At 41.4% G+C, this 24,523-nt stretch overlaps 1 protein-coding gene across 1 annotated transcript; it reads left to right on the top strand.

Moving 5' to 3' along the window:
- Nucleotides 1-1,256: 1,256 nt before the first annotated feature.
- Nucleotides 1,257-18,705, top strand: API5 (apoptosis inhibitor 5). The gene is made up of 14 exons (XM_048855856.2): nt 1,257-1,461; nt 3,370-3,531; nt 5,179-5,272; nt 5,681-5,746; nt 6,190-6,341; nt 7,120-7,326; nt 9,036-9,140; nt 10,083-10,172; nt 11,018-11,199; nt 11,515-11,608; nt 13,232-13,288; nt 14,554-14,630; nt 15,127-15,263; nt 16,436-18,705. The coding sequence occupies exons 1-14, from the start codon at nt 1,393-1,395 to the stop codon at nt 16,513-16,515; spliced, it is 1,572 nt and encodes a 523-aa protein (XP_048711813.1). The 5' UTR covers nt 1,257-1,392; the 3' UTR covers nt 16,516-18,705.
- The last annotated feature ends 5,818 nt before the right edge of the window (nt 18,706-24,523 follow it).

The raw sequence follows: 24,523 nt of genomic DNA on the forward strand, positions 1-24,523 counted from the left end.
TTTTTTTTTCCTGGTTTTTAAGTAGAAGGTATTGAGGGTGCATGTTCAGGACTCAGATTGACAGTGTGGAGGAAGTATTGGTATTCTCATTGGCCTGATATGTTCTCGTTAACCCATTACTCAGCAGATAGACAGGCTATTGCATGCTGGACCATCTAGAATTTCTCCAGAGTTCTCCATCTCCCAGGTCCTAGCAGCTGCAGGAATGGAGCCATGTGCCATCTAGATAGTCCGCAATCGACAGGTGGATCAGAGTGAAGCAGCTTCTTTTGGTTTAGCTACAGTGCCTAATTTGTGCCAGGGTTGAGCCCCAGCACCATGAGTGGTGGGTATCACAGGCTGGGGGAGGCGAAGCCTCCTCAAACAGCCCTGCATGGCCCTGCCCATGCTCCACCCCCAGGCCCTCTCCTGCTTCCTGCTGGCGCTCTGCTGCTCTTCCCCTGTAGCTGGGGCTAGTGAGGGCCGGCGTGTTGCCAGGGGCTCTGGGTGGCTGGAGCCAGTGCTCACATCGCCCGCCTGCCAGTCACTGGCGGCTGCACTGCCCACCCAGTGCTCCAGGTCTTGGGCAGACTGGGTGGGGTGGGCTGGGCTGGGCCACAGGCTACCCTCCCCAAGCTGGTGGTGCACCCACAGCCCATGTCCAACACCTCTAGGCTTGGCAGTTTGTAACCCTGCTTGCCATGTCAGTTATGAAAGTAAAAAAAAAATTGCTTGAGCCTCAGCAGCTCTTTCATTACAAATTAAGCACTGTTTAGCTGCACCCTGTGGAACACGCCCAGTTTACGCTACAGCAGGATCACGCCACTCATGAGCCCCTCCGAGCAGCCACACACCAAAGCCCGCAACTCCCACTCTGCACCTTCCACCTGTGTCTGTGTGTGGACAAGGCCTTGCTGGCTAATGACACCCCTGGGTAGCAGCTGGGGCCAAGCCCAGGGCTGCAGTGCCCCGAGGCGATCAGAGGACAGGCTCCCGGCAGGGCTGGGGATGGGCATGGGCTCTGCCAGGGGTCCCTGCAGCTGTTCCAGTGGCGGAGGGGCAGCTGGGGAGGGCAAGGGTCTGCTCCTGGGGGACCAGCAGGACAGCAGCAGCTGCTGCCCCGGCCTGCAACACTGCGCAAGAGGCGGCCCGCCGGGCCAGCCCGCCGGCCGGGCTCTTGCCCAGGGGCGCGCTCCCCCGGCGGCTCTGCGCGTCCCCGCCCGGCCGCAGTGAGTCCGCCGCGCCTGCAGGGGTCGCTGCCGCAGGAGGCGCGGGGCTGAGTGCGTTCGCTCGGGGGCAGCAGCCGCAGCAGCAGTCGCAGCGGCCGAGGCGGTAGACGCCTGAGCAGCAGCCGCCGGAGAAGCAGCCCTGAGCCGCGGCGGCCTCGGTTCCAGCTCCGGCCCGCGCCGCACGATGCCGACCGTGGAGGAGCTTTACCGCAACTATGGGATCCTGGCCGATGCCACCGAGACCGCGGGGCAGGTGGGTCCCGGCCGCGGCCTGCACGGCCCCGGAAAGCCCCGGGCTCGAGTGCGGCGGCTCCCGGCTGGGGGGAAGCTGCGGGGCGCAGGCCTGGCCCGGGCTGGAAGCAGCGGGATAAGGGTGGAGGGGCGGCTTGCTGGGGCGGGGGGGCCCAGGAGTGGGGGATCGGCCAGGGGCTGAGCAGGCTGGCGGGCAGCGGGTTAAGCAAAAAAAAGTAACTGATGAAAATATTGCGCACGCCGCCCAGCGCGCCCGCCTGGGCCAGTGGCGTTAGCCTGGCCCTCGTCTCTTCTCCGGCCGTTTGCTGTGGCTGCAGACCCGGCCTCCTTCTGTTGGAGGGGGACTCGACCTTGCATTCGTGACACGCCGCTTTGATCTCAGGCGTGAAAGGGTTTTGTAGCCAACGTTTCTCCGGGACGTTGAAGGCCTGATTTCCAGAAGTGCGCAGCCCCCGCTGCTCCTGTTCCGTTTTATTGGGTGTTGTGGGTAGCCGTCACCTCTGAAAAATCAGTTCTTTGAAGCTCTGTCCTGCTTGTCAGGCCTGAGGCTCTCTTTTAAATGTGGTGTTAGGTGGTTGGAGTTATTAACTCAGTCTCAGAAAACAGACCTGCTTTGATCAGTGTTTGACCCAGAAAAACTTGTGGCAGTCATAAAAAGAAAAAAAGACATGTCTTACAGCTTTTAAATTTATTATCGCCACACAGAACAGGCTGTGCTAAGTAAAGCATCCTTTCTGCAACACTGAGGAGAGTAGGGTGTTAAAAATAGAACTCAGTTCATTTTCTTTAGAATAAAGTATTCGGATTTTTTGCTCCAGTTATAGTATGCTGTTTGGGAAACTTCCGCTAGAATTTTAAGGTTTCCATCCTGCATAACTTTACATAAACAAGTAGAGTTAAGGATGTGCAGAAGAGCTTGCAGGATCTGGGCCTGTGTGTATTGAACATCTAAGCAGATGTAGGAGTGAAAATGAAAACAGTCAAAGTAAATGACAACTGTGGGGTTACTGGTCAGAGAGAAAACATAATTCCAAGTATAGAAATGATGTTCAATAGTTTATTTAAAATACAGGTGGTAAGAACAATTATTTGATTAAGAGCAATATAATTATTCATCTGTGAATTACTGTCACGTACTAATGTACAATTTGGGGACAGAAAGATTGCTTGTCCAGTTCTGGCCAGCAGTCATCTTTGGAGCATGAAAAGAAAAGCTTCTCAGTAGAATTTCCTGGGTTGCTAGATTAATTTAAAAAAAAAATGCCTTGGTAAGGCCAGGTGAAAGATCAAATGTCAAACTTGATCTGAGAGAGAAACTAATTTTTGTAGTTCTTATAGCTTTTACAAATAATAATTCCTTCCCCTGTCTAGATAGTAGATTTCCAGGTTCTGATCCTGCCATGGAACCCTGGTAATCATCAAGTTCATTGTGACCCTGCTTGTGTTTTAGGGTCTGCTCATGTGGATCTGATTGCAGCATTTGGCTCTTAGATGGTATAAATAAAAATTTAACGTTATTCAGCTGAACAGAAGGTGATTTACTCATCCAATTGTCTGTTAAGTACCTGATCTACTCTTACTGAAGTCAGTGGAAATTTTGCCACTCATAAGAAGTAGAATACCATAAGGCCATTTCCTACCTTATTGGTGCTTTGGACAGTAATTTTTTTCTTTAAATGCAGCCTTTATTTTTTGGTCAATAATTTTGTTGGTTTGATTAGTAGTCAGTACAGTTATGCCAAAGAAAATTATAGTCCAGTTAATTTATCATTAATATACGTGAACTTTTTGTAAATAGGTTGCTGTATTAATGATGAAACTGAAGTGCAACTGAGAGTAAAAAGTCCTTTCTAGGTCCTAGGGAAATCCAAAGTATGCTCTGCTTTATATAGTCTGTCTTCTCTTCTAGCATAAAGATGCTTATCAGGTGATATTGGATGGCGTAAAGGGAGGTGCCAAGGAGAAGAGGCTAGCAGCACAGTTTATTCCAAAGTTCTTCAAACATTTCCCTGAGCTGGCTGATTCAGCTATCAATGCCCAACTGGACCTCTGTGAAGATGAAGATGTTTCTGTAAGGATACATGCTGGACATTTTGTAGCATGCTGCTATATTGAGTTTTATTTTGTGCTCCTTTTTATTCCTGTCCCATTTTATATAAGTATTTTCCTCCAAAAAATTGGACTTCAGTGTCCATATGTTTCAAAACATATTATGTCTGTGTGTCATAAAATTATAATTAAATTAACACTACATTAGTGCCTTCCTCTTATTTCAGTCAAAGCAATTCTTATCACTTTGGGTGAAGTAAGCTGATTCCTACAGATGCCTGTCACTTAGCTCATGATAATGCTAATAATGTCTGAAGAACACATTGTAATTGTACTCATCTTCTATCACCGGCTAAATCTTTGTTGGGTTTTTTTCTTCACCATCCCTTGTGACTCGACGCTTTCTAGTTACAGGAAAAAATTCTCTAGCCAGAGACTGAACTAAAAATACTTTTCATGTTCCTAACACTTTTTTTATATCAAAGTACTTTACATGTATTAAGCCTTACATCTTCTCTTGAAGTTAAGGAAACATTTCTACCATTTTACATTTACACAGTGGAAACATGAGGCAGAAAATTAAAAAAACCACCTGATTTTCCAGGCATCCTAAGCACCCACAACTCTGGTTTGCTTTGAGGGGGATTCTGTAGGCTAAGCACCTCTGGAAACGAGACTTAGGTGATTTGCACAAGGTCAGACAGGAAGTCTCAGTTGTGCTGGGAAGAAAACCCAGTATTTCTGGCTCTGTCTTGTACACTAAACGAACCTATCCTTTCTGTTTTAGCCCATAATACCTATCTAGAAGTGGTAGAAAATGATCAGATAAAGGATGGAAGTTGTATTATTTTTTAATCCAAATTTGGTTCGTGAGGTTTTGATCCGTTAGTGATTTTTTTTATGTAAGCGTTTAAAGAATCTGTTAAAATGGCATTTTCCCAACAAAATTAGGCTCAAGATGAAATCATAGTTATTTTATAATCTGCAAATATCTGTTCATAAGACTTCTCCAAACCAACCATAAATGTTGAAGTTTGAGCTGTCACTAGTGTCTGATTAATAGCTGGGGCAGAGACTTTTCGGTATGGAACTAATGGCACAGCACAGTTAGATAAATCAGAAACCTCACATGGTTCTGCAGTTCACATCAGCATCTGCAATTCAGAATATTTGAGTTCAGCATTTAATTCAGGGATGCTACTGGAAGTAAAAGATAGCAGAAGTCACACACTAAGGGCTCGTCTTCACTGGCAATTTACAGCACTGCAACTGTCTCACTCAGCGGTGAGAAAAAACACCCCCTTGAGCGCAGCAAGATTCAGCGCTGTAAAGCGCCAGTGTAGACAGTGCACCAGTGCTGGAAGCCACGCCCCTCCTGGAGGTGGGTTTTTTAGAGCACTGGGAGAGCTCTCTCCCCCCATGCTGTGCCACGACCATACAAGGCACGTTAAAGCGCTGTCGCAGCAGCACTTTAGCATTGCCAGTGTAGACTAGCCCTAAATCATCTTACTCTTTGTTGGTTTAGATACCAAACGCATGATTGTTTTTCTCATTCAGCTGTTTTTCTTCTGAACCTTGTTTGAGACTGCACTGATTCTAATCTGCCTGTAATTATGTGCTAAGATTTTGACTCTTCTGTTCAGATGATGACAGTGTTTCATTTTGACAGATCCGACGCCAAGCAATCAAGGAGCTGCCTCAGTTTGCCACAGGAGATAATCTTCCCCGGGTGGCAGACATACTGACCCAGCTTCTGCAGTCAGGTAACGTGTACTGATGATTTCCTTGCCTATTTCCTGCTGCCATGTGCTTCTGTTACATGTATGTTTGTGGCTGGTTTGGTTGAAGAGAGTTATAGTTGTGGAAACTGAATTCCTCTGTTGATTCATTAGCTTGTTATGTAGCAATCTGCCACAGTTGTCTTCATATCCTGTTTTTGCTCCATTTCTTTTCCCCTGTCGTTGACATCTTATATCTGCAGTGCAAATATGCCAGGGTGACAGGAAATATTTGTTAAACATTTAAACTCTGCAGTGACTTGCTCTTTGTAACCAGATGTCAGGAGTTAGAAACCTTTTTGTATTATGCTGAAGTATTCTTTTGACCTCTTATTCTTGCCCTTACTTCAGCATATCAGAAAGATGCATGACTTTGAATTTTCTCTTCCCCAGATGATTCCGCAGAATTCAACTTGGTGAACAATGCTCTGTTAAGTATATTTAAGATGGATGCTAAAGGTAAATAGCAGACTCTTATATATAATGTTTTTATTGTTTAAAGTGCTCACCAGTCGCTGATAAGTCTCAAGGAGTGAGATCAGGAATGGTTTTTGTATCTGCTGCAGGGCAGTGTAGAATTTTAAGCAAATGTTATCACTTGCTGTTCTGTGTCACAGATCTTGAGCTGTTTGGCTTATGTAAATACAGAGCCATTACAACTTTGTAATATAGTGGCACCCAAAATGTGGTGTTTGATATGCAAACATACAGGAAGGCATGATCTATGCCCTTAAGAGCTATTTCTTTCTGCTGTGGTGTATGTTTACCTTGTTTCTAAAACTAGCAATTTTAAAATAAGTTCTGGAGCTTTTCCAATTTGGAAAGCAGTTTTTCTTTTTACTGTATATCATAATTATAAAATTGTTGAACGGTTTGCATTAATGTAATTGTTTGGATTTCAGGGACACTGGGAGGCTTGTTCAGTCAGATTCTTCAGGGAGAGGATATTGTGAGAGAACGAGCTATCAAGTTCCTCTCTACCAAACTCAAGACCCTTCCTGAAGAAGTGTTAACAAAGGAAGTAGAGGAGCTCATATTAACTGAATCAAAGAAGGTAAGTGTTGTATTTCACTCCAAATTTAGGTTCTGTTAAATCAGCTTTTTTGTAATAGAAAGGTTTCCAGTATTCAATTGTTTAAAACGCCATGCACAGTTATGGGACTGTATACATGATTCTGTGATTGGGGGAGGGATAGCTCAGTTGTTTTGAGCATTGGCTTGCTAAAACCAGGGTTGTGAGTTCAGTTCTTGGGGGGGGGAGATTTAGGGATGTGGGGCAAAAATTGGGGATTGGCCCTGCTTTGAGCAGGGGGTTGGACTAGATGACCTCTTGAGGTCCCTTCCAACCCTGATATTCTATGCTTCTGTGTTTGCAACCCAGATGTTACAGCATTATGTGACTGTGTCAATGCAGACGCAACTATTTTGTCCACTTTTATTTATAATCTGTTTTCATTGTCCAGACTGAGAGAAATGCAAAAATCAAGAAAACTGACCAAACAATAAGAAGTAAATTGCATGGTTAAAGTTCTTTCAGTTTTAGGCATTCAAGTTTTTGTTAGTAATCTAAAGAGAGTCGATATTTAAAAATAATTGGCTGAGCAAAGTGAGGTCCTATGCTCAATTTGATAGCATTTCTGTCTGTGGCACCCTCTCGTTACTTTAACCCAGAGGCATATACAGAGATACTGTATGTTTTCCCATTTTTTAAAAAATGTAGGGAGCTAAAACTGTACTATTGGATAACAGTGCTATTTACCAACTTAAGTGTAATAGGAGACGGGTATTACAAATTGCCTCAGTGGGATTCTGTTTTCTGCTTTTATTTTAAGGTCCTTGAAGATGTGACGGGTGAGGAATTTGTCCTTTTCATGAAGATATTATCTGGCTTAAAAAGCTTACAGACAGTGAGCGGGAGGCAGCAACTGGTGGAACTGGTGGCTGAACAAGCTGACCTGGAGCAAACTTTTAATCCGTCCGATCCAGATTGTGTGGACAGACTCTTGCAGTGCACTCGACAGGCAGTGCCACTCTTCTCAGTATGTATTTCTTTCCTTTGTATAGTTAGTACGATATTAAAGTTGCGGACTGTAATGTCTTTAATGTCATGACTAGCTGTGTCAGAGTGATTGCACAGCTGTGACTTATAGTCAGCAGTTTCTCTGACCTAAGTCTTACATGTATTTTGGACTGATCTGTTCTGGAGAATTTCCATTCAGATTTGTAAATCATAAGAACTTGTGTCTTCCTTAAGTACCTGCTTTCTCACAAATTGAAGAATTTGATGTGAATGATGTCTCAGTCTCCCACCTCTATTCGTCAGCAGATGTGGTATTTGTCTTAGTGTGTTAGCTGAGAGAATTGAAATTTTCTTTATTGGTTATGGAAGAGAATCTTGCCAACATGATTCTAGGCGCTCTCTCTCTAATAAACTCTGTGCAATTTCTAGGCTTAATTTAGTAAAGATAACTTTCTTCCATGGTTACAGAAGGCTTTTAATACCATTCTTTCTTCTCATTGTTAGCATCCCTGGCAGATGGGCAATTCTATTGCCTTGGCTCTACGTGCCCAATGTAATTTTTAGGAACTGCTCTTTCAGAAAACATCACAAGTCAACATTATAAGAGGGGTATGGGAAAGGAAGTATGTCCTTGTGATTAAAGCACTGGCTTGTATTTGTGGCTGTGTCACAGAGTTCCTTTGTGATCTTTGGTAGGTTATTTAATCTCTGAACCCTAGCTCCCCATCTTGTAAAATGGAGAATCCGCTGAAATTCTAACACTTTCACTGATTTAACTGTTTTTGATGCACTCCTCCACTCCAGGAGACTTTGACAGTCTCTCTTAAAGGAAAATGTGGTGGTTTCTTTTGGTACCTATAGCACAGAAGGAACTGTGCAACTTCTGAGACATCCTGTGTTCAAAAGAGTTTTGTCAGCTTTTGCTCCAGTCTTGCAAGGGAAAGTCATCATAAGATAAAGGCAGGATTTAAGGTCGTGGGCAAGGACTTCTGGCCAAGTGAAAGCGCCATCTCTCAACTATATCAGACACAGATTACCACTTGTACTGAAAGAGAGTCATTGAAAAAAGGCTTCAGCCTAACTTCAGAAATAGGTTAATAACTTCTTTTTAAAACACTGGCACTCACACAGCCAGAGAGGGATGAGCCCTTGCAAAAGTTCCTGGGTTGTATTTTTTTTGGCTCAGACTTTAGAATCTTGTAACAATCCCCTCTTTAGACATAAAAAGTGAATATTTGCCAGGTATGCTATTAATTATACATAGTGTCTTACCTCATATGGGTAAGTCTTACCTCATGGGCTGACCTAGCACTATCTGCTGTCAAGAGAGAGAGCTGGATTTGAATCCTAAGTTCACCCTCTTGCTCCATTCTCAGTGAGGGTTAGGAATATTGCAGAGGTGAGAGCAGAGTCCAATAGAAAATGTTCTGCTGATGGATTTAAATTTAAACATTGATTAACTCAGTCCATTGCCAGGCATACTGCAGTAGTTTAAAGCCTGTTTTCCGGGAAATGGAACTGTTACAGATAGGAAAAAATAAGCATTTGCAATTTTATCAAAATCACCTGTAGCCTAGGCACCACTCTTAGCTGGAAGGGCCCGTGTGTTTTGAAGGGAGAAATTAGCTAAGGGGTAGCAAAATGATGGGTGTCCATTGGGCAGGGAAGGTGGGAAAAAATTAAATCAAACTCCTGCAGTAACCTTAGTGTCTTTCTGAACTTTTACAGAAAAATGTTCATTCTACAAGGTTTGTGACTTACTTCTGCGAGCATGTGTTACCAAACCTCAGTTCCCTGACTACTCCAGTGGAGGGCCTTGATATCCAGTTAGAGGTAAGCTAAGCCTGTAAGAGCTAATAAACCTCAAATATACACATCATGGTGCTTATTGCAGAAGTGAGTGTTTCTCTGCATAACACTCTTGAGATTGTAAAAACTTCAGTGTGTTTTCCAGCAATTTGCTGATCTACTGTTCTATGGCTCTTCTAGTTAATAACATAAGGAAAGATCACAGAACTCTGCCAGCTGATGGAGCTGGGTTGAGCAGAACCTTCTAATGCCTAAGAGTCAATACAGAAAGCAAAAGCCTTACCCTAATTAAGAGGAATAATGACTATAGTCATTAGTCATGTGGTAACCTCACTGAACTTTCCAAGCTGTTGCTATTCCTTCACATTGTCTTCCAAATAGTCCCCTCAGAGTTACCTCTTTATCAGCAATGTGCTTGTGCTGTGCAAAACAAACAAAAGAAAAATTCCTGCCTGAAAGAGCGTACAAGTTGAAAGAGCCAGATAGACAAGAGGCACTGAGAAGCCAGGAGGGAATAACTTGAATACCTTTTTATATTCATTACTTTTATTGTCACTTCTTGTGGATATCATGGAGGGAGTGAGGCTTTAGGAGGAACTTAAATGCATTGAGGAAGGAGGCTTGAATGAATATCTGGTAGACTGCAGACAGGAGGTTCAGACAAGCTTAGTCTGGCATTCACTGCTTAACAATTGTTAAGATACATGTATAAATATTACTGTCACATGTTAATTTTAGTTCTCTACAAATCTCTGGTACTTAAAGCCTGCATTAAAGGTAAGATGTCCCTCACCTGGCATGAGTTGTATTTTATAGACTTTACAAAATCATGATTGATGTTTGTGGCAAATGAATGTTGTGATATGCTGAAGAAGCCATGTTAATGTTGCAATCCACTTTTATTTAAAATTATGCAACTATGTGATTATAACTCTTAGCTTTACCAAGAGCTGTTCTTGTTTGTAGGTATTGAAACTACTTGCTGAAATGAGTTCGTTTTGTGGTGACATGGAAAAGTTAGAATCAAACTTGAAGAAGCTTTTTGATAAATTACTGGTAAGGCAGACTTTTGCTGTGATACAATAATAAAAAATGCACTCCTAAAAGTGAGTGACCTTTAGTTGCTTATTACCCATTTATCTTTGGTCCCTTCCTGTAAAGGTAGTTACCCCTGGTTATTCTTCTGTTCAAGACAAATAAGAGCAAAGATCTCTTTGCCCACTTTGAATCTTTCCATAGCATTGCAGAACTGGATGATTTCTCTACACACCATTTTTGATCCAAGTTGAAGAAAGTAGTACGGTTTGTGTTTGTATGATGATCTTAAAATCCGTCCGTGCTGGCAGTAGTGGCAGGGCTACCACAGACACTTACTGGCTCAGAGCAGGTATAGTTGAGATGCTGATAAAAGTGTTGGTAGCTGATCTGCACTAGCCTGGAAACAAATGATAGTAACATGGAGCTAGTGCAATGAAGGGAGACTCTGTTAGAATTGTCAGAATAGATAAGGCCCTATGTAATGTAGCTTAAACTAGTTGGAGTCTGTACAAGACTGCAGCAGAGCCTATAGAAAAAATGTTAGTTGTCCTCCCTACAATCCAACAATGCACAGAGTGGTATTGATAAGTTAGGTGTTTGCTGGACTGGCTGTTTCCAAACGCTGAAGTTAAAGAGAAGTTTTGTATGACCATACATTCAAGAGAAACTGGTAAATAGATTAGACTGCTAACCTGCTTACATATTTAGCTAACTGATTTGGTAATGCTGTTTATTTCCTATATTGAGGTTTTATTTTTCGTAGCCTTGCCCTCCTGTGAAAGTGGGTGGGATGCAAAAAGTGGAGAAAAGGGAACAGGTGAGTGAAAGTGTCTCATGTATCTGTTCTGCTTGGTGTTCATCAGGAGTACATGCCACTTCCTCCAGAGGAAGCAGAGAATGGGGAAAATGCAGGTAATGAAGAGCCCAAGTTGCAGTTCAGCTATGTGGAGTGTTTGTTGTATAGCTTTCATCAGCTGGGGCGAAAGCTTCCAGACTTCCTCACGTCCAAGCTCAATGCAGAGAAATTGAAAGACTTCAAAATCAGGTAATGTATGAGAGACTGGAATGATCACTTTAGCTGCAAACCCAGCTGCAATGGACATACTGGAAGTGTCAGTGTAGAATATTATTGATCCTTCCTCTGCTGAACTGTTTGGGTGCGGGAGAAGCATAAATCAGATTAGAAAGCAAAATAATGAACTGATTGAAAAATGTTTTCAGCATTTATTTAAAAATAAAAAAACTCTTGTCATATTACGGTTTTCCTTTTGCTTGTGCTATTCTTTTACAGGAATGTGTGAAGTTTTGTGCTTGGCTTGATTGGGGTTCATTAAATACTTTAAACTCATTTTTCTGTTAGGCTACAGTATTTTGCCCGAGGGTTGCAGGTTTATATACGACAGCTTCGTCTGGCACTTCAAGGAAAAACAGGTGAAGCCTTAAAAACAGAAGAGGTATGTATTCCCTGGAAGCAGTTCTCTTATCAATTCTACTGAATAGCTATTGCAAACCATTATAAAAGCCAGCCTTTTTTGCTGAGATGACTAAAATTGAATGATACTGGGAAATGACTGTCACTATGCTGCTTAAGCCTACTAAATGAATGTAGATTGACACTGCATTTCAGGCAAATACTATCAATACAGCTGATAGCAAGTATTTTAGACGCGAGAAAGCTCTTGTAGTTTGAATAAACTTTGTTTCGTGGTCTGGAAAGTGGCAAATGTTTTCTAGATTTATTAAGTGCTAGATGACAGCATGTATGAATGCACCATTCTCTTACCTCTACAGACCCAGGTTCAATTCTCCTCATGTGCAAATGAATTTGAACTCAAATTTGTTGATGATATTTCTCAGTACTACAAAAGTACTAAATCAGGTGCCTTTGGCCATGTCCAAGTTTGGAGTACCAACTGTGCTGCAGGTCAGCAGTCAAGGAAGCTGAAAGAGCTGTGTGAGAGCACAGGACTGCAGTGCCAGAGGATGCTGGAAATCAGGACTTGGGTGCACTGATTAGCAGGGAGTGCAGCAGATTGGGACTGAGGCTCATTACCAGAGCTGTACAGTGGCCAAGCACTAGAACAGTGAGGGCAACAGAGAAGATTGAACTGGCTTAGCAGAGCTGCAGAGAGAAGCTGGCATAGTACCTCACTGTACTGTTGCTTGTCTCTAATCAGTGCTCTGTCACTTTCAGGGCATTATCCTCAAATTTATTTATTTATTTTTTTAAATAAAGGCAGTTTACCAACGCTTTATACCAGAAAGCAGTGTTCAGTGTCCTGGGCTTGTTAATGTGACAGTCCTGCAATTCTCTAAGCAGTTAAGTTTCCCATCTGTTGCAGCACCAATCATGGATTTCAAAAGCAATGTTACTCCACATACAAAAAACCAGTGATGCTAGCTTCCGAAGTCAGTATCTGATTATTCAGTAGTTATGCCTGATCATGGCCAATCTTCCTTGCATATTGAAACAAGACAGTGACAGAGAGTTCTCTGCAAAAGGTTTTTGCTGGGCTGCTACTGTTGAACATCCCTTAGTTCCTGCATTTGTTTCAGTTACGCTCTCTTGACTGGGTTTGTATTGCAAACCTGAATTGGGGCAGATAGATACAAGTGGATGCGTGACAGGCAATGTCATCTATCCAGGTGCCACTTCTGGAGATGGGGGGGACACTTCTAAGCCATAACCACATGCTGCTAGATCAACAGGTCACAGTTGAACTTTGGCTTTCAGATTATAGTAGTGTTTTGTTCACCCACAGATTGTGTCTGTTTGGCCTAGTTACACACCATACATTTTGTTTTGAATGAGACACCTAAATGTATTGAACAAAGAATGGTAGAAAATTGGAGATCCTGGAATTCTAGAGCCAACTGATTTTCATTAAATGCAAAATTACTGAGAACTAAAAATTATAACAGCTAAGTCATTTACAGAAATTTGGTATAGATGTCTCATCAAGGTCATAGAAATTTATTTGGAGGTGTGCAGTAAAATTCCAGTATATCTGTCTTCACTAAATGCATCGGACATAATCTCAAATCACTAAAATTGCTGTATTTTTCCCCTTTTGCAGAACAAAATTAAAGTGGTCGCCTTGAAAATAACTAATAACATCAATGTTTTAATCAAGGTAAGCCTTAAATCTTCTGTTATGTCTAAACATGGAACAGGTCTGTAATAGAAGGATCTCTGAAAAGGAAGGCTCGGGAACAGAGAGCTATTGAGAAATTTCCCAGATGGGGATCAAATGTTATTGTCAAGATGCTCCACTGTCATCTCTACCGTGGAGTAAATCAAATTCAGCATTGGCACTACGTTAAAGTTCTTCTCTTAAGTTTTTGTTAATTTCCTGGTCTGAGGAGATCAGTGCTCCCCTTCTGTCATTCGAGTACATTTCCTTTGTGAACTCTCTGGATCTACATATTAGCAACTAACAATGGAAATTAATAAATAAACGGCTTATTGAATTGAAAGTAACAGTGACTGGCTAACTGAAATCCATTTCAGTACTCTACCTGCTCACTGTATAAAGTTTGTGGCATCATTATCAAGACATCCAGCCACCTTGAATTGGGTGGATTACCCTGCTGAGGAGCTGGAATTTTAAGTGTTGCAGCCCTTTGTTTGTAGGCCAATAAATTGATGATTCAGTATCATGAGGGGAAGATTTACTTCAAAAAAACACTATAATGGGTCAGTTGTCCTTTGCAGTGTCATTTTGATCAGAAATTTGGGCCAATTATTCTATAACAATGATTTTCAGTTTAGGATTTACTTGCTCTGTCTGATTTCAGCAGGTTTGATGGAGTTTACAGGATATTTAAGCATAAAAGCAAGTTAAGGATTGAGCAAGTCTTGCCTCGTAACATTCAATGCTTCGGTATCTATAGTTAGAAATATATCCCTGAAATGCTGACTTAAGGTTTAATGTTTTTAAAGAAAACTGTTTTGGTTATACTTTCCCTTCAAAGTTCATACCGTGGCACTCTAGTGTGAGCCAATTCTTTGCTCAATCCCATGCTGCTTCTTAGCACCGTGGTGGAAATAGCAGAGATCCACACAGGAGCCATTGTAATTCATTGTAGTAATGTACAGTACACATATTAATATACTGTGCAGAATCATAGCATGAGACACTTCTGTTCATATGAAATTAGAATTTCATATTAGAGTGCATGGAATAAAGTAGCTGAATTTTTTTAAGTGGTTCATCCAGGTAATTCTTGTTTCTGGATCCTAGGACTTAACATCTTTGGTTTTAAAGAGCTTGTTTGAAGGAGGTTGGGGGAATAGGGAAGTATGATTAATGCAGACTCATAATATAGGTAAGATTATGGAGTATTATTGGCGTGGACTTCATTTTGTGGTAAAATGTCCACAATTTTGTTTGTTTAGGACCTTTTCCACATTCCCCCTTCTTACAAGAGCACAGTTACGCTGTCTTGGAAACCTGTACAGAAGGCTGATGCAGGGTAAGAGTTACCAGGAAAACTTGCTTAAAGTGATATTATTGCATACACACATTGTGGAATTTTTATTTTATGATGTACAACAACTTGCCAGTGTATGTTGTTCAGCACATGAGCTAAAAACCAAAGATTCGCATGCAAAAATCTTAGATAGAATTAAGGTTACAATTGTATAATAGTACGTTGTAGGCATTGTGCATAAGTGGTAGTCTCAGGATCCAGTTTCCCACACTGTGAGCCACATAACAGCTCTAGTTGTTGGCGAGTGGTATAAGGTGTCAAGACTTGCTGGGATGATACAGTAGATAATTTAATCAAAATGGGGATCAGTCTTTTAGGAAGGTTCTACAATACCATCTTCCAGAGTGTCTTCATTAACAGCTCTACTGGCTCATAAATGCTAATCTATGGGGGTGAGCATACTGTGTCTGTACTTACTACCTCGGGAATAGTGCAGCATCTTTCAAAGACTTCTCTTTATATTTTCTTGCCTTTGTAGTCAAAAAAGAACTAGTGAAGATACAACTTCAAGTTCACCACCGAAGAAGGCTCCAGCAGGACCAAAAAGGGATGCCAGGCAAATATACAACCCACCCAGTGGGAAATACAGTAGCAACCTGGGTAGCTTTTCTTATGGTAAGTTGGAGAGTTTGGAAGAACCTTGCAGGGTGAATTATACCCCTCTGGGAAGGATGTCAGTTAAGCAAATTCCTTTCCAGATCCTCAGATGATCCAGAATTTGCTGTCATGATTTTTCCATGTAATTGTATCTATATTTTTTTAAATCACTGGTCTAGTAATAGGATAAGTTTACCAGCCTAATAACTAAGCAACTTTGCAACATCATTTTAGCAGCCACCGGTCTCTTGCAGATCTGGGGATTAAATTGTCTGAAAGCTGAGATTCCACATTATATTATGATATAAAGTAATGTTCTGTTCTTAACAAAGAAAATTCTGTTGTCTCCAATATTGTAATTTTTGTCAACACCAGTTTTAGACATGGTAGGCAGACCCTTAAGGGCTACAGGCTATCTTAACTTTTAATATCATTTTAGAAATTATAGCTGGAAATGATTCTGTTCATCTAATTTGTCCCCGTTAGTGCAGGATCCTCTGAGGATGGTCAACTTTGAGGTTTTCATTCAAATATGTCTAATTTTAAATATCCAAAGTTCTGTCCTTCCCTTTGTAGAGTTGTAGAGTTAAGCTTAATGTAATTTTAAAGGCTTAATAACTATTACAAGGGGAGGAAAAAATAGTAGGGGTCTAAAATGTTTTGATGTATTTAGGCTTCCACTGGGATCAGACTCTAGATAGGCTACTAACAGAAGCCTGAGAAACCTTGAGACACTTTGGTTCTTCCAGTGAGATCAAACTCATTCTTAATGGAGCTAAATGAAAAACCGACTCCAATATACAAACAGTTCATTTATGTCCTCTGGTTCTTCCAGTGGTGTTGGAGCCTTAAACTGAAAACATTAAGATACCAGTACAGCAAAACACTTAAGTATATGCTTAATTTTAAGGAGGTGATTAGCCACATTTGAAGTCAGTGTTTGAGACATATTGTGATGGATAGGCAATAAAAACTCTTTATTTAAACTGATACAGAGAACCTTTTAAACCAATATAATATAATCTTGTTGGAAGGTTTTAAGTACTGTTGCGTAGATGGGGTTAGCCCAGGTAATTGTACCTAAAACAGAACAGCTGTAACAGGCATGATAATATATTGCAATTTCATTTTTAATCAGCTATTCAAACACAAGAGACCTGTATAAGATAAACGTTTGCATTTATTTTCAGAGCAGAGAGGTGGTTTCCGGGGTGGCCGAGGGAGAGGCTGGGGAGGACGAGGTAATCGCAGTCGAGGAAGAATCTACTGAACAGACCATTGCATTCTCCAGAGCCATTATGGGGTAAAACACCAGTAAAAGTGAAAGTACTGCTCATCAAAGGATTGCCTGGAGTACTGTATCCCTTCAAGGACTGCCTTCTGCTAAAGACTGACTTAAATGTTCTTTATACCTTTGTATGTATGATCTACTTTTCTAACGGACTACAAAACTTGTCCATAGTGAAACTACAACTGTATTTTTGGATGATTAGTCAGCAATTTTGAGTTATTTTAGAAGTGTCTTCAGGGTTTATTCGGAATTGGAAAACAGCATAGATGTTTTATCTGAAACTACATCTTGACAGTTTGTATATTAACCTAAAAATCAGCTATTACTCAACTAAAACTATATTGTAATTGAGTTTATATATTAAATAATGGACAGGAAAGGGATGACTACAAAGGTACACGTCCATTAAGATTGACAGCTGCAGCAATCCTTTCCTCATCTGTAACAATATCTTGCAATATGTGGAGAAGAGTACCATTATTAAATTAGCATTTATTTACTCTTTATAACAGAATCGTTGACTATTCAGACAAATGCTGGATTTTTAAAGTCTGTAACATGGACATACAAATTTTTGCTTGTAGCATGAAGCAATCATTTAACTTAAAGTTGTGGAGAATGTGATGTTTTTGTTTTTGTACATCTTACTCTTCTCCCTACATTGTAATACAAAAGTGGTGTTTTGCAAATGGGTTTTTAATGTTCAGTATGAATATGTATGCATATGCCATGAAATTTCAGTAAAACAGGTTAAAAAAAAAAAACTAGAAGTACTTCAGGAGTGGGAAAAGTCAGATGCAATAATTAAGCTTCATAAATTGCAGTTGGACAGCAGCAGTGGCCTGGCTCTTTCCTGTGTGTTTGAAGATTTCTGGATTGTTTGGCACTTGAAATTTTTTTTTTTTTAAACAATACCAACTGCATTTTAAAAACATATAAATAAAATTTTATTTTGGGTACCACTGTAAAAATCCAGCTATGTTATTTGATTCAGGTGGAGAATTAAAGACTCTGTACTAGTTTGTCCTTCATGGTAACCTAAGATTTTGATTTAACAGTGGACACCCAGTAAATACAACTTTATTTAAGAGCAGATCTGGCACAAAGGTTTGGTTTTGTCGTTCTCTTCTTCCCCCTTCTCCCCCCCGCACCCCACACACACACATTTTCACCACTTTAAACTTTTTTACTTTCTCCTCAGGTCATTTGTAGAGATTGAATATTGTAAAAGGTGTGATAGTAAAATGGAGAAAAGTTGTGGGGAAGGAAGAAATATTAACAAATTCTGTTGACATAAAATACCTTAGGCTTTAGAGGACTGAAGATTTCCCTAACTTTTATTTTCAACATTTTGATGACCATACCCCAAACCAAATGCCTAAAAGTAATGTTTTCCTACTAGTTTCATGTGTATTTGTGAGGAATAGCTTGTGAATCTGACACAGGTGTCTTCATTAACATTCTCTGATATTTATCACTGCAATCTGAGGAATGCATCATTTGTATTTCTGGCACTATTGCAAGATCTTCTAGAAAACTGGCCCTTTAATAATAATAATAATAATAAAAAAAAAGCCAGAACAGCAAAACTATCAAACTACAGAATCTGTTTCCAAACTTGATTTCTGTGCAGCTTTGGAACAGTGGTGGTAAACTTTGGACATTCCATAAGCACTTGAGTTGAACTTACATTACTGATTACAAGACACTTGCTAAATTCAGATGGTCAGTAAGAAGCTGAGCAATTAAACTTCGGCTTTCAAATACAAATTGACATGATCAAAATGTCATTTTGAAAATAGGCACAGGATCGATGTGTTATTTCCATTTGAAAATTCAGCCTGTTTCACAAAGGGCAATAATTTGTATAATTTGAAGATTTCTAAATGAATGTCAAAGCCTATTTGTAAGCACATTTATATTCTAATCACTGGATGCAAGCAGCTTCTTTGCTCACTGAAGTTTCAATGAGAACTTCTGAGACATCTTTTTCAGAGATGGGTGCAGCTTCAGCAAAGTTCTTGCTGCCTCAGAAATAGCTAGTTTCCCCCCCTTCCTTTCATTCTTAATTTCTGATGCAGTGAATTCTTTTGGAGACACCTGTGCACCACCTTGTTCAACTGTAAACTTTCCCTTATGCTTTTGGAATAAATTCATTTTGTAATTTTGTTTGAGTGGCTTACTGTTTCATTACTGTAGTTTTAAACAGTTTCATACTTTAAGACCATTTTGTAATGGCTCACTAATGGGACATTACAGTATCTTATTTTCTAATGGCTTTCATTCCAATAGGAGCTCCCTGATTATTTTACTGATATATAGAATTAATAGTTTAATCTCCAAATTAGAAGCAGCCACCATTAAGACAATGTTGTAGCTATTTAACTATCTAAAGCAACACTTCAAGCAAAGTTTCAGATAGGAAATGAAAGATACACCTCTAATAGAAATGGCATGAGTTTAGGTCAGCTGATTGCAATGATCCATGCTACAATTCATAGAAATGTTGGACTGGAAGGGACTTGAGAAGTCAGCATCCAGCTTCCTGCGCTGTTAGGACCAAGTAAACCTAGATCGTCACTAACAGGTGTTCGTCCAACCTGTTTTTAAAAACCTCCAACTATGGGGATTCTACAATCTCTCTTGGAATCCTATTCCAGATTTTAACTACCCTTACAGTTAGCAAGTTTTTCCTAATATATAGCCTAAATCTCCGCTGTTGCAGATTAAACCCATTACTTGTCCTACCTTCAGTGAACATGGAGAAATTGATCACCACCCTCTTTATAATAGCCCTTAGCATGTTTGAAGACTTACCGGGTTCCCACTCAGTCCTCTGTTGAGACTAAATGCCTAGGTTTTTTTTTTTTAAACCTTTCCTCCTAGGTCAGATTTTCTAAAACTATCATTTCTGTTACTGTTCTATGGACTCACTCTAATTTGTCCATATCTTTCCTAAAATATAGCATCCAGAATTGGACACAGTATTCCAGCTGAGGCTTTACCAGTATCAAGCAGAGTGGGACAATTCTGTCCCTGTCTCTTACTGACAAAACTCCTGTTAATACACTTCAGAATATTAGCCTTTTTTGCATCTGCATTGTATTGACTCATTCAATTTGTGATCCACTACAATCTCCAGATCCTTTTCAGCAGTATTACCGTCTAGATAGTTATTCCTCGTGTAGCTGTGCATTTGATTTTTCATTCCTAAGTCAAGTTCTTTGCACTTACCTTTATTTAGGTGGGATGCCAGTATGAACATATCTTGCTTGGGGTATGCTCAAATAAATTGGTTAGTCTCTAAGGTGCCACAAGTACTCCTTTTCTTTTTGCGAATACAGACTAACACGGCTGCTACTCTGAAACCTGTCATTGTAGACCCAAACTCCCATTGGCAGGGTCTAGATTCATTAGCAGCTTGAGGCTGTTGAAATGATCTCTGTGAAATGAGTTTACTTCCATCTACTCTCTGCCTCGTTTTATTTGGTGGAATTTGCTGGGCCTGAAAACCCTATCAAGTAGTCAGACTTCCAGGAAGCATGTCTCCACTTTAGAAGAATCTTAAATCTATATGTTGGTTTGGACTTAGCCTCTGTGAGCACATTCATATGGCCTCCAAGCTTGTTTACTATAATTTTCTGTACCTATGGCAGATGTTTCATTCCTTTCTTAAAAAGAAAACTACCTTAAATTGATTCAGATTAAAACAGCCTGTCTGTTCAGCAACACAGGCCTGCTGAGACCACACCATTGCTGTGCTTTGCTCTTTTCTCTGGTTTCCAGATGCCTACAGGGTCAAATTTAAGGTTTCAGACCTCCTCAGGCTAGGAACAATCCTACTGCCCAAAAGTCTAAGTCAAACAGAAGTACCTTCAGAGCAAGGACGTTTGTCAAGTTTCCTGCATTCCAGAAAAGTTCAGTAGAGAAGTCATGGGACGGTTCAGTGACATTGGGTACTGCTTTGGAAAGTGCACTGTGGAGCATGTCTTGGGATGCTTGAATGTGTTCTCTGTTACTACTGTGATTAGAGGTAGGGAGTGGGAGAGATTTGGATTTTTCATGTAGTTCAAAGGAAAAGTTCAGTTTCCTTCCAGAAAGACCAGCAATGGTTTAATGTTTCAATTCAAACCAGAATAGGCGGTGTAGCAATATACACAACCTTGTAAAGTGAGCTGTAAGCTATACTGTGGTTTGATTTTAATAGGGAAAATACAGCTTGCGGGTTATAGTCAGATGCCGGTTTCACCAGGCCTACTACAGTCACCATTCATATGGCTTCAATGCTTTGATTGCACATAGTGGCCTAGTAATAAAATCAAATGAATTGTCTCATTACAATAATTATGGCACTGTATGCCTTAAATCTCTAGGTCACTTTGTCCTTCTCCTTCACTACCTGAGCAAAGTGCTATGTAAATGACTGCCTCTACAATGACATGACCATCAAATCCACAGCTAGTAGCGTAACCGCATATTTAAGAGCTTTTCAATATCATTCCACATACCTTTAAGTTCGTGATTTTAGAGGAAGTACTGACCTTAATGCCCTGTAGCACTGAAGTAGCAGAACTTGGTTTTCCCACAATAAATCAGAAACAAGCATTCAAATGTGTAGCAGAGCGCATCCCAGAATCTGATGCCACTATTAGTGAAACAGCCTAATGCAGATGCCTCCATATCCATCAGGCTATTCTCAGTGAGTTTGGAGGAGGAGGAGGACAGAATATAGTTGTGGACACGTTCAGATTAAGCATTCAGCAGCAAGAGTAGGTAGCTCTAGCAAAGGATTAGACTAAGGCTATTCTGCATATAGAGATCTGGATTCTTAGTCAGGAGGACATATTATCCATAACCATGAAGGTGCTAGTAGCAATTCCTTATTTAAGGTTCTCTTCCGTGCTTCTCTTAAAGCTGGAATTGTACTTACTAGTGTAATGGGAAATAAGCTTAAGATAATTTGTTAAATTTGAGTTAATTGGTCTTAATTTTAAGAAACAATCACTTCCGACTCCAATGAAAGTTTTTGAGCCTTCTAGCTAACAAACACAGTAGCTTGTTACCCTTCAAACTTACCCTGTCGTTAACTTGTTGAAAAAGTTGAGACTAGCACAACCAACACAAACCACATGTTGCAACTTTTTATTCCGCTTTGTGGGAGCGAATCTGGGGAAAGGTGATTCTGAAATTCTGGTACCCCTGTGAGACCTGAGTCAAAGTTGTGGTGTGTGTAGTATATGGTGGTTCTGCTGTTAGCGACGTCTGTGCCTATGCATGGAGGAATGTGAAGAGTATGTACTGTTGGATGACTGAACTTTTCATTTATTGTGTGGTTTTGTTAGATGTTATATGTTAAGTGATATACAATGTAGTGCTTTTGTATATGCATATAATTAAAGGAATTAGAATTATTGTATTTTAAATAAATTATGATATAGCTTCCATCTCTGATTAGTAGTAGAAGTGGCATTAATTTACATTAAAGACAAAACTAAACACAAGACTGTCACATTAAAAGAAATAAGAAATACAAATGATAAATCCCTGGCCCAACAGTCCAAAACAGAACAAGCAGGATGCAGAAAAATGCCTTTACAAAAATCACAACATTTCTTCTTAATGTACGTGGCAGAACGGAACCACAACCCTCAAAACTTGGGACAACCAAGTTTTCTTCTTAGATTACTAAATTTGAAGTCTTATGCCTTGCTTGTTTGAAACTGGGGTAAACTACAGATTCAAGGTGCAGTTTGCACAAATGGACCAGATCTACGATAAAGTTTGTATCAGTGTAGTTATGCCAGTTGCTGAAAACAAATAAAAAAACTGAAGACAAGACTTTAGCTTCCTGTCCACATGTGGTCAGGAAACGTTTGCAACTTAGTCATGGACCTCAATGCCTATTTATTGTAGGAATGGCCCAAGTCACCTGAGGGACCATTTCAGCCTACCTGATATTACCTTCCTAGCCAGCTACATTCCATGGAGATGATGGAGCTATCATTCTCAATGGTGAATGTTCTCAAAATAAAGACAGAGTTTGGACACAGATTGGCCCTCAAATCTGCAACTCACTTCTGCAGGAAATCTGGATGTACACTTCAACCTACTCCTCACACATGAACACCACCAAAAAAAAAGTCCAGTTTCTTCTGATAGGACACAGTGGTGAGAGGTACCACGAACAAATAGTTTGAATTTTTAATTGAAGGCTCTAGTTGTCAGTTTGAAGATGACCTTCCAAATGTGAAGTAAAAGTATAAGCCTATACAGGGATGTCTGCCTGAACCTGCAGGCAGACAACTCTAGCACCTCAGAAGCTTCTCAGAGTCCCAAGCTACAGCAGAGTGAAAACTGACCAAACTGAAAAGCAGAGGGTTCACTTTATTCTGTTTTCATTTGTGTAAGTTTTGCACAGCTGCCATAGAAACCACTGGAACTATTCACTAGAGCTGAAAACTTAAAATGGGAGGCTAGGGGAGATTCTCTTCTACCTTGGAGAAGTCAGGAGACTTAGAAGAAAGGAAGGTGAAGAAGCATTTTCTCCCTAGCAGCCAGAGGTGCTTTGAAGTAGACACTTCAAATTTATTAGCAGGTGGCTAGCTGGAGCCTACAAAAGATGGGAACCCCAAAGCAGTCAGCAGACTCCAGGGACAGCACCTTGCCAGGAATCCCAGTGGTTGGGTGTGAGGAAGAAAGAGGCTTGACTTTTCAACTCTGTGTTGCTCCTAGACAGTAGCACCATCACTTTCGTTTAATTCTTTGGCTAATAGGAGCCAAGTACATTTTAAAGCCCTTAATATGGTGGAGGAGTATACAGGCTGAAGGAGTGAAAGTGAGAGTTGGGCAGAATTAACTAGAAAGAAAGAATGGAAAGAGGTTGTGGGGCACAGAAAAGAGTGTGCAGAGGAGCAGGCAGTGAAAAGGGAAGAGTTCACAGGATTAGGTCTGTGATTGGCTTTTGGACACATGGGTGGGTCGATTTCTCCAGCTTTGAGCATGGCAACAGTTGTCCACACTAGGCCTGGGCCCCAGCCACTCAGCCCTCGGGTCAGGGTTCAAGTAAGGACCAGTATGGAGAAAGAAAATTATCAGCACTCTACCAAATTCTACCTAACTAAAACAACAAATGGAGATGGCCATTCCCACTAGATTGGGCAGATGTTTAGAACATGAGCATGCATACTTTGCTGGGCTTCTTGGACTTGGCTTGACTTCACCTCAGGGGAGTTCAGGTACCCTGCTAGGCTCCTGAAGCTCAAACTCCCCTTGGTAGGTCTCTCCTAGGTGCCTTCTCAACTGGAAAACAAAAAGGGGGTGACAGCTCCCAACAAGCACTGTGAACTGCTGGCACCAGGAGTCGGCATTCGGAGGCGATAGCGCAGATCTCCACATCACTGTGATCCTGCCTCACACGCTTTGAGCAGCAGCGACCTCGCTAACCAAGGCGGCCTTTAAACGACCAGCAGAGATGAGATGAGTAGAGATGGGCCAACAAGCCGTGGAGATGAGGGGGACAGGTCAGCCCCTCGGGCGACCACCGCTGGAGCGGTTACGCCCGCTCCCCTTTCGGGGCCTCTCTTCGGCTCCTCTCTGTAAAGCTGCGGTGGGGAAGCACCCGCTGGCAGCGGGGAGAACTGAGCCCGCCCCCGCTACGGCAGCGGGCCTCACAGCCCAGGGGCATTTGGGGCTGTTCTCCTCTTTCCAGCCCTTCACCTAGACGAGACGAGAGGCCCAGCCCCAGTGGGGAGGTTCGTGGCCCTCCTGCTCCCAGCAGAGAGCTCGGCCCCGCTCTTCCCAGGCCACAGACAGGGACTGCGCCCCGGCTCTGTCTCAGCCCTCAAGCCGCCCAGCCGCTAGGACCCAGCGGTCGCCCTAGCGCGTACAGGCAGCCGGAACCACAGTGGCTCGAGCCTCACAGGGCACGAGAAGCCGCGGACAGAAGAGACACACCCCCTCCCCTCGGGACAAGCAAGAGCCTTGCCCT

This window comes from Caretta caretta, chromosome 6 (genome assembly GCF_965140235.1).
Source record: "Caretta caretta isolate rCarCar2 chromosome 6, rCarCar1.hap1, whole genome shotgun sequence".
NCBI lineage: Eukaryota > Metazoa > Chordata > Testudines > Cheloniidae > Caretta > Caretta caretta.